The following is a 15,879-nucleotide window of genomic DNA, read 5'->3' as shown; positions in this document are numbered from 1 at the left end:
GGTTACTTTGTTTTGAATTCACCTTAAGGGAGAAAATTATGGTGTAATGTAGCTGGTTCTCAAGTCTCTTGTCCCCACCCCCCAGTGTTATTTAAAAAGAATAAGTTGTGAACTGCTTTTCTTGGGTGAGAGTAGAGTCATGAGTGTGGTGATGATAGGGTAAATGATAGATTACTTGGCTAAAGTATTTTATTAGGATACTTATGTGAATAAGAATACATTTTTGTGAGCCAGGCAAGGTGGTGCACACTTGTAATCCCAGCACTCCAGGATGCAGCGGCAAGATGATATCTGTGAGTTCCAGGCTATCCTGATCTACAAGGTAAGTTCAGGATAGCCAAGGCTATACGGAAACCCTGTCTTGAAAAACGAAAAGAAAGGGGAAAAAAATACATTTTGTGTTATATACAAATAACTGATATAATTTGTTAAGGCTGGAGAGATGGCTTGCCAGTTAATACTGGCTGCTTTTCCAGTGATTTTATGTTCAATTCCTAGCACCCACTTGGTAGCTCAAAACTATAGTGGGAATGTCTTGTGCAGGCATGCTTGCAAACAAATAGAACACTCAGACACATTAAAAAAAAGAACATAGTTTGTCAAGCAGGGGCCCTCCTGGTCTACATAGTGTGTTTCAGGACAGCCAGAGGAACATAGACCCTACCTTGGGGGTGGAGGGGGGTCAGTATATAATTTGTCATCATCTTAACTGAGCAATCACTAAATTTATATTTGGCTAGGAGAAAAATTATCTAAAATCCTACTGTGCAAAGAGAACTGTCTTAGCTGGTTAATGGGGGTGCATGCCTTTAGTCCCAGCACTTGTTAGACCTTTATTAATGTTAACATTACTGAGTTTTTTAAGTTCTCAAGGTATGGGTGCTAAACACAGCAATGTCAGCTTTTGTGACATTTTTTGTAATCAAATCAAACTTCAAAAAATTTTAATGAAGTTTGTTTATATGTATGTATGCCGTATGTGGCTCCTATGACTGAACTCAAGTCATCTGGCTTGATAGCATGCGCCTTTACTGACTTAGCCATCTTGCCAGACCTTTGCAAATGATATAATCTAGTCAGGGCTGAGCTCAAATTTGCAGTGTAGGAGAATGACCCTGATCTCTGTTGCTCCTCTTGTCTCTGCCTCTCAGCTGTACTTTGTATACTGTTAAGTTGGTGCTTATCTTATTGCAAGTAAAGATCCTTAGTAAGCCATTTTGCTGTTCTTCCCTTACATATAACATGTACTAAATAGGAATATTTCATACTTTGACTGAAATCATTACCTAGAAATATTTGTAGCACCACCAACAAAAACCTTAAAATTGAAGGGAAAATCCACTTATGCCGGGGGTGTGGGCGCAAGCCTTTAATCCCAGCACTTGGGAGGCAGAGGCAGGTGGATCACTGAGTTCGAGGCTGGCCTGGTCTACAAAGTTGAGTTCAAGACAGCCAAGGCTACAGAGAAACCCTGTCTCAAAATAAAACAAAAAAACCCCCAAAACTTAAAAAACAAAAAAATCCACTTAAACTGGATTAATCCATGAATGGAAAACTTATTTACTTGCTCTTTTTTTTTTTTAATTTAATTTTATTTTTTCCTCTCCCTCCCTTAAAGGGAGCTTGAATTTTTATTTTTCAGGTGGGCAAGAATTGATAAGTGGACAAGTAGAACAGTTCTGGTACTGTAAGCAGGATTTGTCAATAGCTTTAGTTAGTATGGAGGGCAAAGGTAATTCCTGGCATTAGAACCATTGTAAATTTTTAGACAGTGCATTCCTTGTAGTATTCCCCCTCCTCCTCCCCCCGCCGTGGTTTCTCTGTGTAGCTTTGGCTGTTCTGGACTCACTTTGTAGACCAGACTGGCCTCGAACTCACAGAGATCCGCCTGCTTCTGCCTCCCGAGTGCTGGGATTAAAGGCATGGGCCACCATGCCCAGCTCCTAGACTCATCTTTTTGAGTAGCTTTGTTAAGCAGCTAATAGTTTTAGTGCCACCCCCCCTCCTCCACTTTGTAATCATTTTTTTTCAACTTTTGACGTTATTTTAGGTGGTGTACTGAGGATCAAACTCAGGACTTCTGATTTATCAGGAAAAAGCACACTATATTTAGTCCTAAGATTCAGATTTTGTAAGAATGTGATTGAAAGTAGATGGTATTGGTACTTGTTGACAATACATTTTCTTACCAGGGCCAGTTGCTTCCATTCCTGCATGGACAGTGAGTAAGAGTTTTGCAGGATTATCTTTTTAAGTTGTGAAATGAAACTTTTGTATATTAACCTGTTTGAAAAAATTAGAATGAGATTAGATAACGTCTAATAAATACCGAGAAATACCTTCCTCTTACACTCTTAATACTCTTTTGTTTAGGGCAGAGTATTGCTACACGAACAGGCCTTCAGCATTTGAAGAGAACTGTTACAGATCTTCTGAGTTGTACGTGTTTTCTCCACTATTCTCTGAAAAACTGACACTTTTTGCTGCTTGTATGAATTTTACCAGCTACTAATTCTCAGTGGAGAGTGACGGAAGTAGCTGTCCATTGTTTAGATATCAGAAGTAGTATTTCCCTAGATGATGAGTGGGGATAATGAGGCATTAATAACTTGAAATATCTGGAGAAGTCACTCGTGCAGAGTTGAAATCTTTACCTTTCTGTGTCTAAATTTATGGTTTTAAAAATGTTGGCGTTATTTGGCTTGGGTACATAAAATATAGGTAGATGCTGTTTTTATTTTAGGCTTCACTTTAGTATGTTTCAGGTTAGGGTCTCATTAGGAACAGGAGTTACGAGCCGGGCGTGGTGGCGCATGCCTGTAATCCCAGCACTCTGGGAGGCAGAGGTGAGCCAGAAAGACCAGGACTGCCAAGGCTACACAGAGAAACCTTGTTAAAAAAGAAACCAGAAACAAACAAACAAACAAACAAAATTGCCAGGAGTTACCTGCTTTTTCCTGGGTAACAAAAAATAGTTGAATAGTTTCAGTGCTTTAGGCTTCTCACATCTTCTGATATCTTTTAAGGTACATAATTGAAAAATGTTTACTCTTGGGGTGGCTCAGCAGTTATGAACATGTTTTGCCCTTGCAAACAAACTGTTCAATTTCCAGTGCCCAAATGGCGGCTTACTATTTGTAGCTACTGTTCTCTCTGTTCAGAGGATCTGAGCTGCTTGCTCTTCTGACTTCACTGGGCAGCAGATATGCATATGGTGCCGATACATACATTCAAACACTCATAAGGAAAAAAGAAAACAAGTTAAAGATGATTGTTTGTTTAGTGGAAGTTGTTGGCTGTAATAGTAAAGTTTGGGGGCACATCTGCTGTGCTGATATTAAAAGCCTATGTCAGTAAAGGGGCTTTGAAGGTGATACAGACCTTTTTGGGAAGGATAGAAGCTTTAGATACATGGCAGCTCATTATCATAATCTCAGGTTGGAAAAAAGAAACCAACAGTATTAAAGGCAGAAGTGAATGAAGTGAATTCGGCAACCTTTTAGTTTACAATTAGGTGAAATATGATTGATAACAGAGCCTTATTGATAAGGTAGCTATCTGATAGTTAAGTTAGAATTTCACATAGTACTGCTGACTCTTGAAAGAACAAAGGAACTGGTGTTAGAACGGGACAGAATAGCACTTGGTATAGTTATTTCTCTGTAACACAAGACTAAGGTTTGACTTCTGATTATAGCCCTGGTTCTGTTGCATGGCTTCTCTTCAAAGATGTGTTATTTTGGGAAATGCCCTGAATTTACCTTCCTTGTGGTATTATGAAAACTTTGAATACATTTCAGGATATGTAGAAGTTGAAAAAGGGTGTGGTAGCGCATGCCTGTAATCCCAGCACTCGGGAGGCAGAGGCAGGTGGATCACTGTGAGTTCCAGGCGAGGCTGGTCTACAAAGCAAGTCAGGGACAGCTAAGGCTAACATAGAGAAACCCTGTCTCGAAAAACAAACAAACAAAAAAAAAAAAAAAAAAAAAAAAAGGAAAAGAAGCTAACTTGACTTTCACAATTGGTGTTTCAAGCATCAAGGACAGATTAATGTTAATATAGGGCAGGCTTTATACTTTATGCTATGAGTATAGTTCCATTTCACAGGAGAAGAAAGGCTTACCTGTTCTGTGATGTGATGGTAAGGAGGGCATATCTGTCTCCTGTCCTTTATTTTTCTAATCTTTGTCCCTTTGTTTTATGTTTGACCTGTTAGTGTAGCCAGTTCTCCTAAATGTGAAATTTAGACCAAATGGATAGGTTTCTGGTTGAGCTTAATTTGAATTGGAAATAAAACTGGGAGCAAAAACATTTGGGGAGTGGAGACAGGTTTCTCTGTGTGACAGCTCTAGCTGTCTTGGACTTGGTTTGTAGTCCAGGCAGGCCAGGAACTCACAGAGATCTATCTGCCTACCTCTACCTCCCCAGTGCTGGCACTAAAGGGGTGTACCATCACACCCAGTGGAGCAAAAACATTTAAGGTAGTGTCATTTCTAGTCTGTTTTTGAGATAATGTGAGTGGTGGTGTTGAGCAGCTAAGTAATTGCGTCTTCCCTTACCACTAAAGGCTATTTAGTGGTTAACTTTACTAGCATGGCAAGCTATTTGTATTGTGTAAAGGAACAGACTCTGTTGAGGCTTTCTGTCTAGTTAAAGTTTTTCACATTAATTACTGAATTAAATCATAAATCATAATCCACTTTTAACTTCTGGGACTTCAGCTTATTACCAAGGTTTAACAGAAGCACTACTTTTTAGTAGCAGGTGGTGATTATTCAGTGTGAGTTAGCTTTCCATAGCTATGATAAAATAACCTGAAAAAAATCAACTTAAAAGATTTACTTTGGCTGAGGTTGCAGTCTGTGTTCATTTGGCTGCAGTGTGTTGAAACATGGCATGGAACGTGTGCATGAAACAAAGCTGCTTGTCTCATGATAGTTGGGAAGAAGAAAAGAGGAAGGAATGGGGACCAGACAGATCCCACTTCCTTAGAATCTACTACCTCCTAATATTTATTACCTGTCCATAGATTAATCCACAGATGAGGATTACTTAATAATACTCATCTAGTCATTCTCAGAACATTCCTGCATTGAGACCAAGGCATGTACCTTGGGGGAAGAATTTCAGATGCAAATTTTAAGTATTCAGATCGTAAGTGGGTATTTTTATTTTTTTGCAGTAGTTACTGGATTAGATTATAAATTGGTCTAGAAACCAAACCATCAAGTTTTTCAAATTGTTCATAGGTGAACCTTTAAGCAACTTCTAAGTTTGGACTGCCTTGTGATTATTCTCAGTTCACAAAAATCCGTATTTTATTCAGAATAAATTCAAATTTCCAGGCTCTACTCATATTGAAGGGAACTCCTATGTGTTTGACCTATATGGGTCTCAAATTTAGCCCTGCACGAATCACAGAGCATGATAAAATGCAGATTGCTGGACCCCATCATAGTCTTCTGGTTTATTAGGTGTAGGGCGGTGCCAAGATTTTGTATTTTTAAGTTTCCCTAGCTGATGTTGCTCTTCAGGAACTACTGACTTAGAACAGCAATCTTGCTTTGTAGAGCTTTGATTGTGATAGTGAACAGAGTTCCTTTTTTTTCATCTTTCCATGGTTTGTCTTTGCAGTGATCCTGTGTTATATATGCTGATAAAACAACTAGTATCTGGGGTAGTTTTATATCTAAATGTAGAAAGTGTTAGAAAGTGCTACAAAGAAACTATTACAGTGGCTTTATTTGTTTTACTTGTTTGTTTTTTGAGACAGGGTCTCTCTGTGTAGCCTTGACTGTCCTGGACTCACTTTGTAGACCAGGCTGGCCTCGAACTCAATGATCCACCTGCCTCTGCCTCCCTGAGTGCTGGGATTAAAGTCGTGTGCCACCATGCCCGGCGCGTGCGTGCGTGCTTTGGAGGAACTTGTGACCAAAGAACTGGTCTGATTTTTGCAATTCTGATGAAGGTTCTTGAGATTGTCTATGGCTCCTGCACCTCTTCCCTCACAGTGAATGCATTTCTTGTTGCAGCAATCCTTCTCTCTTTAAAAATGTTGTCTTGTCAAGTTAAAGTGGTTTGAGCACCTACATCCATGTTAATAAATAGTTCGTTTCCAAGCACTCAGATGAGGCATACAACTGTCTGTAACTTCAGCCCCAAGGGATTGATGCCTTCTACTGCCCTTTGTGGGCTCTGAATACACACTTGTATGTAAAATATAAGTAAAAATGAAAAAAAATGTGTAACTGAAAAAGAAATTGCCAGTGTTGACCCCCTCCACCCCAGTTCAGAACTTTTATTGTATACTGTGCCTGATGTTTCATTATCTTCTGTGTTTCTGAATTAAGATAATATAGTGATACATTATGTACTAAGTTTCCTTTTTCTTAAAAGGGAATGAACTGAGGCTGAGGCCAATAACTTAAGAGTGGAATTTGTCATGTACAAAAGCCCCTGGGTTCAACCCCCAGCAGCACAGAATAAAAAGGGTGGGCAGGCCAGAGACAGTTGACCACAAGGGTGTTCTGAGGTAATTTAGTATGTGTTTTGCTTGCACCTGGTGTTAGGCTTCCCAGATGATAACCAAATTAATGATTTTAGCCAGTATGAAGGCTTATATTGTGGAATGATTTAAAAGTTATTTTTATTAGCTATTTATAGTCTCATGCTTGTCTTCTGTCTCCCTTTAGTCACTTCCTATATAAGTAATTGTTATGGGCTTTTAAAGTTAAGTTAGAAGGGTGGACCGAGGAAAATGGGGGGTTTGACTTTTAAAAACCTTATTGAATTGGCACCTGGTTTCTGATGTTCTTACTATCCTTTACTCAAACTTTGCTTTGTACTTTGTTTCTTATCTTTATTGTCTAGGGACTGTAATGTAATAGAATTATTTGAAGTATTTTTCCTTTAAGTTAAATTTCACTCCTCTAGCTCTTAACAGTAATGATTGAGTTCTTGACACTGTTTCGCTATTTGAGTATCTTCTCAGAGAGATTTGTAGTCATTTTTAATAATAATAGCCTGGGAAGCCTTTTGAGGCCCCCCTCCCCCAAATCTCTGACTGTGACTGTCGTTGAACTCAGTTTGTAGACCAGGCTGGTCTCAGGCTCGTTACCTGCCTCCCACATGCTGGGATTAAAGGTGTGTGCTACTGTGCCTGGCTGAGTTTGATATCAAGCCACATGGTTCTTGAAACTGCTCAATTGCATAAAAGTAGCAAAGTGGTTACAGTGCATGAGCTATCGGTGAAATGGCAGCTTCATGTTGTTTAAGGTAAATGGGGAAAACTAGTGAGTTCATTAGGAAAATAGACTTTTTGCCATCTATTTACATGAGTACTTTGAAGGATGGGAGGATAGACAGAAGCACGGATGCATTTAGCTTTATAAATGACTGGTGATACAGTTGCAAAGAAAAGTATCTTAACGATACCTTGACCCTCACTCATGCCTGGCGTACATGATGGCATCTGCTTTTGAGTACTCTATAGAATATAAACAGTATTTTATTTGTTTACATACTAGTATTTGTGATTCTGCAGTAGTCAGTGCTTAAATTTATTTCTTAGTTTACTGTTACAAAACTTGAGCTAGATGATATTGCTTAAGCTGGAGTATATCTGCAAATTAAGGCAAAATTAGAAGTAGACTTTAAATATTGATTAGGTTTTCTCATTTGGCATGGTTCAACTGATAATGTAATTTCTTTTCTTTTATGTAGGGAAAACTTGATGATTACCAGGAACGAATGAACAAAGGGGAAAGGCTCAATCAAGATCAGCTGGTAAAGATGTTACATCTTAATAAAGGCGCAATGCTCATTATTTTTAAAAGAAAATTTTGTGGTTGTGTTTCTCGTAAGGGGGTTCTATTTTTGTTTTTGTTTTTGTTTTTTAGGATGCTGTATCTAAGTATCAGGAAGTCACAAATAATTTGGAGTTTGCAAAGGAATTACAGAGAAGTTTCATGGCATTAAGTCAAGATGTAAGTTAAAAATATGTAAAATATTAAAAATGAAGTTAGTAGAAACTTTATGGTTTGTGGTTAGTTCCTTCACTGTTGTTAATGAATTCTATGTAAGGTGTAGAGCCTGCATTTGATTATGCCTTCTATTTGCCAATTCTGAGTTAAAAATAGGATAAACATTATAATTATATGAAATATCTTAGTTGTTATAAAATTTATTTTCATATATTCCTTCACACACACACGAGAAATAAATTCATTTCATTTGTGTTTTTTTTGTTTTGTTTGCTTTTATTGCCGCCCCCCCCCCCACCCCCCCCCCCCCCAGGCAGGGTCTCTCTGTGTTATCCTTGGCTGTCCTGGACTCGCTTCATAGACAGGCTGGCCTCAAACTCACAGCGATCCGCCTGCCCGGCTTGTTACATCTTATAATTGAGTACAAGATTGATAATTTGCCCAAAAAGAAAAGATTATTTTTAAACCAGTGCCTTAGTTTGTTCTGTGGCTATCTTAATTACTGTTCGTTGTTTTTGTTTTTGAGACAGGTTCTCTGTGTAGTCTTGGCTGTCCTGTAGACCACTCACAGAGATCCGCCTGCCTCTGCCTCCTGAGTGCTGAGATTAGAGGCAGGTGCCACCATGCTTAATGTTCTGTTGCTGTGAAAAAACACCTTGGCCAAGGCAACTCTTAAAGCATTTAATTGAGGCTTACTAAAAGTTTTAGGGGTTTAGCCCATTACTGTGGCTGGAGCATGGCGGTACACAGGCAGGCATGGTGCTGGAAAAGTATCTCTAGAGTTCTCCATCTGGATCTGTTGGATGGGGAGGGGGAAGAGAGAGAAATGAGGGGTGGGAAGAGGGAGGAAGGGTGAGGGAAAGAATTGGGCCTGGCTATGGCTTTTCAGACCTCAAAGCCCACCTTCAGTTATGATTCCTTCAATAAGGCCACACCTGCCCTCGTAAATCTTCTCACACAGTGAGGTGACTAAGCATTCAAGCATGTTAGCCCAGGGTGGGCCGTTCTTACAGTAGAACACCAAAGATGGGGCAGGCTATAGAGAACAAAAGCTCATTGTCTCATCGAGACACTGGAAGACCAAGACCAAGGTATTGACATTTGGTGTGGGCCTCCTTAGAACTGTGTATTCACAAGATAGAAGAGGGTAGTGGAGGGTCCAGGAAGCAATATCAATATTGAACCAAGGTGCCAATATCAAATCACTGATCGCTAAGTGTCTGGGACACAAGCGAAAGCTACTTGGCCCCCTTTTGGAGTCCAGCTTGTCCCAAGGATGGATAGCTTATGTGTAAAGATATTAAAAAGTCCAGGTTGACTCAAGGTCTCAGTATGTGTATAGGGTCCAAGGACAACCAGCTGTGTCTAAAAATATTCCACTGCCTATGAAATGTACTAACCCCTCCCTGCTAGCCTGCTAAATTCTGCTTTTGCAAAAAGAGATATATATATATAAAAACACTTGTTCCTGCTTTTGGAGGCCTGCAGCCTGAAAGAGTGGGACAGACCCCTGACGTGTCGGCTCAATAAAATTCCTGTGCATTGCATCGACATCGGACTCCGCTTCTCTCTGACTCTGGGTATAGACTAGAGATCTCTTTGAAGGTCTCAGTCTTACAGTAGAACAAATGTGGGGTCCTATTTCCACAAGCCTTTTTTGTAGCAACATCTACCAGTTCATCAGAGTGGTGTCCCTTGGACCTCAGCAACTGGCACATGAGTACAGGGTGTGGGATTATACAGAAACCATAGTAACCAAGTGGAAAATATTTGTACTTGGTTTAGGTCAGAACTTTTAAGCTTGATGAACCATTCTTTCTCCCTCACTCTTCTTCCCTTTCTAAGTATAGTTTTTTGTTTTTTAAGATGCTATGCAGTTAATTTACTCTGATCCTTTATTAGCTATCTTTTTTTTCTTGCTCACACTTTACCTACCTGAGCTGGATATGTCATCAAAATTACTGTAAAATAAACCTTTGGGCCAGGGAGGTAGCTGAGTTAGATTCCAAGAACTCGTATACAAGCAAGGCATAGTGGCACCTGTTTGTAATCTCAGCACTGGGGAAGAAAAGACAGGTAGATCTCTGGGGCTGCTATTCAGCCAGCCTCTTCTACTTGGTGAGAGCTAGGTAAGGGAGAGATTCTGTCTCAAAACAAGGTGGATGGCACCTTAGGAGGGATGACTGAGTTCTTGCCTCTAGATGTATGTGCACATAGGTTTACATGTGTGTACATGATGTATATGTACCCACAAACAGTTATTTTTGGGGGGTAGTTTTTCTTTTTTCACATTCCTACTTCTCTTCCTGTTTTCTGCCTCCAGCTACCTATGAAAGACCTTCCTCATTTAAACTGCTTCTCCCAACATTGAAAAGCTCATCCATTTCAATAGACGACATTTTCACCTTGTAAGCTTACTTGCCCATCCTAACTTAGACCTTACAATTGTTTATATATTTCTATTGCTGTGATACCATTTACCTCCTCTGCTGCTGATAGAGATTATCTTGTTATTACAATCTTCATTATTCCATCATTCCTCTCTTTAAAGTTTAAATTTTTGTTTTATGGGTATTTTGCCTGCATATATGTCTATATACCACACGTGCAGATCTTTGGAGACCAAAAGAGGGCTTCGACCCCTTGGAACTATAGTTGCATATGGTTGTAGTCTGCTGTGGGTGCTGGGAATCAAACCTGGTTATCTGGAAGAGTAGCCAGTGCTCTTTGACCCCACTGGGCCAACTCTGCAATCCCCAAACTATAGTGTTTTTGTTTGTTTTTCTCTGTGTAACCTTGGCTGTCCTGGTCTCAAGACCAGGCTGGCCTCGAACTCACAGTGATCCACCTACCTCTGCCTCCCGAGTTGCTGGGGATTAAAGGTGTGCACCACCATGCCCGGCTAGGTTTTGTATGTCTATCTAGGTTTTGTATGTGTATCTCCATTTTGTTTTTTTCTGTGTCAGTTCAACCTTGTGAAGCTTGAGAAGGTGGTAAAGGAGGAAGGAAAACAGTGCCATGAGTCTTGAAAGAAGCATTTCTCTATTCCTAACCTGATGCTAGACATGATAGAGGAGTCTAATACTTGACTTTGCTGTTTTTCAGCCATTCAAGGGAAGGACAGGGGGACTGGAAAAAAAAAAAAAAAAAGGAAACATTTTAACTTACACGGTCCTTTTTTCTCTGTCAGCATTCTTCATTCATAAAGACTGAATTTTATTTACTATTTTTCAAATACTCAAACTCCTGTCTGATATCATCAGTGATTGTTTGCAGAAGGAGGAAGTAGTCGATTTTTATGCTTATTCTTGCATAAGGTGGAACTCAAGATGTCTGGTGTTATGTTCTTTGACAGATTCAGAAAACAATAAAGAAAACGGCACGTCGGGAACAGCTTATGAGAGAAGAAGCAGAACAGAAGCGCTTAAAAACTGTCCTTGAGCTGCAGTATGTGTTGGATAAGCTGGGAGATGACGAAGTGAGAACTGACCTGAAACAAGGCTTGAGTGGAGTGCCAATACTGTCTGAAGAGGAGCTGTCACTGCTGGACGAGTTCTACAAGTTGGTAGAACCTGAGCGGGACATGAGTTTAAGGTACAGTGGTGTCTGGTTTAAAATTTTAGGAATCTTAAGTAGAGTGCTCTAGTTGGCAGTTGCAAGGTAGCTAATGTCTTCTTTGTTATTATAAGGTTAAATGAACAATATGAACATGCCTCCATTCACTTGTGGGATTTGCTGGAAGGGAAAGAAAAGCCTGTATGTGGAACAACCTGTGAGTATCATAGATTCTGATTTTGTAGCTAGACATCTTTAAAATGCATTTTCTATTTAAGGCATTTTACAACTGTATAAGTAAGAATTTTACATTTTTATGCACTTGTTTTTTGGCATGCCTCAATGACTTCCTTTGTTTCTTCTTATTTTGATACCTCCTTTGGGCAAGACTTGTAAATGGCTTTCCTTCTGCCATGAAATACTTCCCTCCTCTCTACTTTGCTCTGTCTGCTCAAGCAGCAGGGAAGTCTCAGTGGTCTCACCTTGACCAGGTCCAGTCTTACTTTTCATTACGTAATTTTGTTATTTTTGTATTTTGATACCACATTCTGTTAGACTAAATAAAATTAGTGAGCAGCTACTGCCTTTTTATATTTTAAGTATTAAAAAACATTGTCTTAAAGGTTTATCTGTAAGCTTGGTGTGATGGTGCACATCTTTAATTTTAACACTTAGAGGCAGAGGCAGGTGGATCTCTTGAGTTTGAGGCCAGCCTGGTCTACACATTGAGTTCTAGTACAATGCAGGGCCCTGAGGAGGCCTTAAGAGAGCATCAGAGCCCTTGGATGTGACATTTAGATGTTTGTGAGCCAACTCCTGTTGAATCTAGGTCTTCTGCAAGAGCAGCAAGTGCTCTTAATCACTGAGCCATTTTTCTACTGTCTGTCATGTGCCTAAAACAGACAGTATGTACAATGGAAGTGTTCATTGAAAGAATAGCTTTATTCCCTCTGTGCTTGCTTACTATAGTAGTTTAAGTAGGTTCCTATTTCATTCCTTTATGCTGTAATTGTTTTATGTATGTGTGTGTGTTTTACTAATGTTAGTCTTTCTTATGGCTTTCGTAGAGTATTAAATATTTTTTCAAATCTAGTATTGTTAAACAATGTTAACACTGTAATTGTTTTTTTTAATTAAAGATAAAGCTCTAAAGGAAATTGTTGAGCGTGTCTTTCAGTCAAACTACTTTGACAGCACTCACAACCACCAAAATGGGCTGTGTGAGGAGGAAGAGGCAGCTTCAGCACCTACAGTGGAAGACCAGGTAGCTGACGCTGGTGAGTACTTGGGTGAATATGAGCCTTTGTTCTGGCCTTAATTTCCTTTTCCTTTGATACATATCTATATTATATATACGTGTGTGTGTGTGTGTGTGATCTGTATACTCATACCTATTGAGCATGACAAGGTATATTCCGTACTCTGAGGTATTCAGAACCCTTTATCATAATTAAGGTAGTAGTTCTCCTTCCTGCTTAGTATTGTTGGATAAGGAGGATAGAGTTTGGTTAGGGGCAGTTGTAAGGGTTTTCAAATAGATTGTTGTCTGACTTGTATAGATTTTACTTTTTACCATACCAGCATATAGTATGATAAAGAGAATTTTGTTTAAAGAGAGTGTGTATAGAACTCTATGGCCTTGAATTGTGTTCTGTGTGTATTTTTATAATTATTAAATTGATGAGTAAGATTGGATACAGTTGGATACTATATTTTTGTGATAGTTTATAAAAGCATGAGTTCAGAATTAGATTGCTTGAGGTAAGAACATGCTGGGCATTGGTGTCGCATGCCTGTAATCTAAGCACTTGGGTGGTAGAGGCAGGTGGAACTCTTGAGTTCAAGGCTAGCCTGGACTACAGAGTGGGTTCCAGGACAGCCAGGGCTAGAACAGAAACCCTGTCTTGAAAAACAAAACAAAACAAAAACCCTAAAAACAACAACAGAAAAATAACTAACACCTAGCTTTTTAATGGGTAATTACTGAACACTTCTATACCCCAGGTTTCCATTTAGAATATTGTGGTGTGTGAGGGATATATAGGGTAAGGCACATGGTAAGCACTCTGAAAGTGCTAATAGGCTGAAACCAGAAGGGAAAACTGCTTATTGGTGGAATATAGGTAATACAGACCTTTTGTGTTTTTAGTTTTTCTGTTTTTACTAATACATGGAGATTTTATTGTTTTTTGATTTTCTTCCTTCAGAGAGTCTTAGCAGCAGGCCTCGAACTAACTCCTAGAGATCTTCCTCTCTCTCTGCCTACTGAGTGTTAGGTCGGGTTAGGGTGAGGATTAATTGTTACTACATAGGACACAGAGGTGGGTAGATTTCTTGAGTATGAAGGCAGTCTAGTGAACATAGTGAATTACTCCAATCTAGAAGGTTTTTTGCTTGCCATTGAAACTACTGTTCATGCTAAACTAAACCATCCTGGAATAAAGATATGTAAGAAGTAAAGTTACTGGCTATAAAAATGGTAAAATGGAAGAATTTATTAGTAATATTCAGATTATGTGACTATGTGATGATACAGTTATTTTTAAGTAGAATTGATACCATTACACTCACTTTTGGGTATCATTTACAAGCAGACATTTTTTTCTTTTTTTTTTGTTTTTTGTTTTTTGTTCTTCAAGACAGGGTTCTATTTGTAGCTGTGGCTGTCCTAGACTTGCTTTGTAGACCAGGCTGGCCTCAAACTCCCAGAGATCTGCCTCCCAGAGTGCTGGGATTACAGACTTGTGCCCTGGCCAGACGTTTTTCTTAGAGAAGTTTTAGTAGGGGGATGGAGCGATGGCTCCCTAGTTAAGAACACTGGCTGCTCCCACAGAGGACCAGGGTTTGATTTTGAGCACCCAAAGGATAGCTTACAACTGTGTTTAAATCTAGTTTAGGGGATCTGTCATGCTCTTCTGACCTGTTGGCATTTCATATGCATGAAACATAGACATAGGCAAAACACTCATTGCTCTCTGTCTCTCCTCTTCAATTGTATACTTCCTTACTACATCTTTCCTGTTAGAGATACATGTGCTATAATAGACAAGCCCCATATAGTTCACCTGAATATATGTGGCTTCTCCTTGGCTTCCTGTACGTTCTGTTGATTTAGTTAAATATCTAACAGATTTCTGCTGTTACAGTTTCACTAACCTAAATAAATCTCTTTTGTTTTATTTCCTTTTTAACTTTAGAACCTGAGCCAACTGAAGAGTACACAGAGCAAAGTGAGGTTGAATCAACAGAGGTAGGACTTCTTAAAAAGCTTGGTACTGCTGAACCTTTGTACTTTTCAAACAAACATCCCAAACATTGACTTTTCTCTTCAGTACGTCAATAGGCAATTCATGGCAGAAACACAGTTCAGCAGTGGTGAGAAGGAGCAAGTGGATGAGTGGGCAGTTGAAACAGTTGAGGTAAAAAAAGTTCTTAGTATTGTCTAGTGTCTTGACTTTGGTGATTTTTAATCTTTCCTGAGAAAAATTAGGTTGTTATTAGACTTTTATATCGTTGGCACATTAATTATAATGAACACATCACGATATATATTTAAAAGATCTTTTGCCTGTCTGGTATTAAGTCTCTGATCCCAGCACTTGGTGGTGTTGAAGGCCATTCTGTGTTACACAGACAGACTGCACTTGCGATGAAATAAAAAGGGTGATCACAGCTAGAGCGCCTGTGATCCTAGCCTGCCTCAAAACATCTGTTCTTTTTAATCTGTAAGCTTTTGGGGGGGGGGGGCCAGGATTTCTCTGTGTAGCCTTGGCTGTCCTGGACTCACTTTGTAGACCAGGCTGGCCTCGAACTCACAGCGATCTGCCTGCCTCTGCCTCCAGAGTGCTGAGATTGAAGGCGAGCGCCACCACGCCCGGCAACAGCCTTTTAAAAAATACATTTTGCATGTTCATGTGTAGCACGAGGTGCGTGATAGTGGTAGAGAATAATTTGAAGGAATCGGTTCTCTCCTGCCATATGGGCTCCGGGGAACGCAGCTCCTGTCCTCGGGTTTGGGTGAGAATGGTTTTTTGGGAGGGTAGAGTGGGGTTAAGGCTTACTTTCCTCATTACAATATAGATAGCATACTGAATATTTGGGAAACGGCTGTTAAAATAATGGAGATTTCCCCTCCCCCCTCCTGTTTTAGGTGGTAAACTCACTCCAGCAGCAACCTCAGGCTGCATCTCCTTCAGTACCAGAGCCCCATTCACTGACTCCAGTGGCTCAGTCAGATCCACTTGTAAGACGGCAGCGAGTACAAGATCTTATGGCACAAATGCAGGGGCCTTATAATTTCATACAGGTAGGTGTATTTTAGCAAAGCACTACTGACAGTAAA

General features: G+C 39.7%; 1 protein-coding gene across 1 annotated transcript in view; it reads left to right on the top strand.

Moving 5' to 3' along the window:
- The window catches only part of Caprin1 (cell cycle associated protein 1), a 33,753-nt gene that overhangs the window by 5,882 nt on the left and 11,992 nt on the right, over positions 1–15,879 (top strand). The window contains exons 3-10 of the mRNA XM_051144258.1: positions 7,723–7,785; positions 7,899–7,985; positions 11,338–11,576; positions 11,672–11,754; positions 12,677–12,814; positions 14,735–14,787; positions 14,870–14,956; positions 15,688–15,843. Coding sequence (XP_051000215.1) covers positions 7,723–7,785; positions 7,899–7,985; positions 11,338–11,576; positions 11,672–11,754; positions 12,677–12,814; positions 14,735–14,787; positions 14,870–14,956; positions 15,688–15,843 — 906 coding nt within the window. The remainder of the gene's footprint in view (positions 1–7,722; positions 7,786–7,898; positions 7,986–11,337; positions 11,577–11,671; positions 11,755–12,676; positions 12,815–14,734; positions 14,788–14,869; positions 14,957–15,687; positions 15,844–15,879) is intronic.

This window comes from Acomys russatus, chromosome 4, assembly GCF_903995435.1.
Source record: "Acomys russatus chromosome 4, mAcoRus1.1, whole genome shotgun sequence".
NCBI lineage: Eukaryota > Metazoa > Chordata > Mammalia > Rodentia > Muridae > Acomys > Acomys russatus.
The sequence above is the reverse complement of the archived record's forward strand: the minus strand, read 5'-3'. Positions and strand labels throughout refer to the sequence as shown.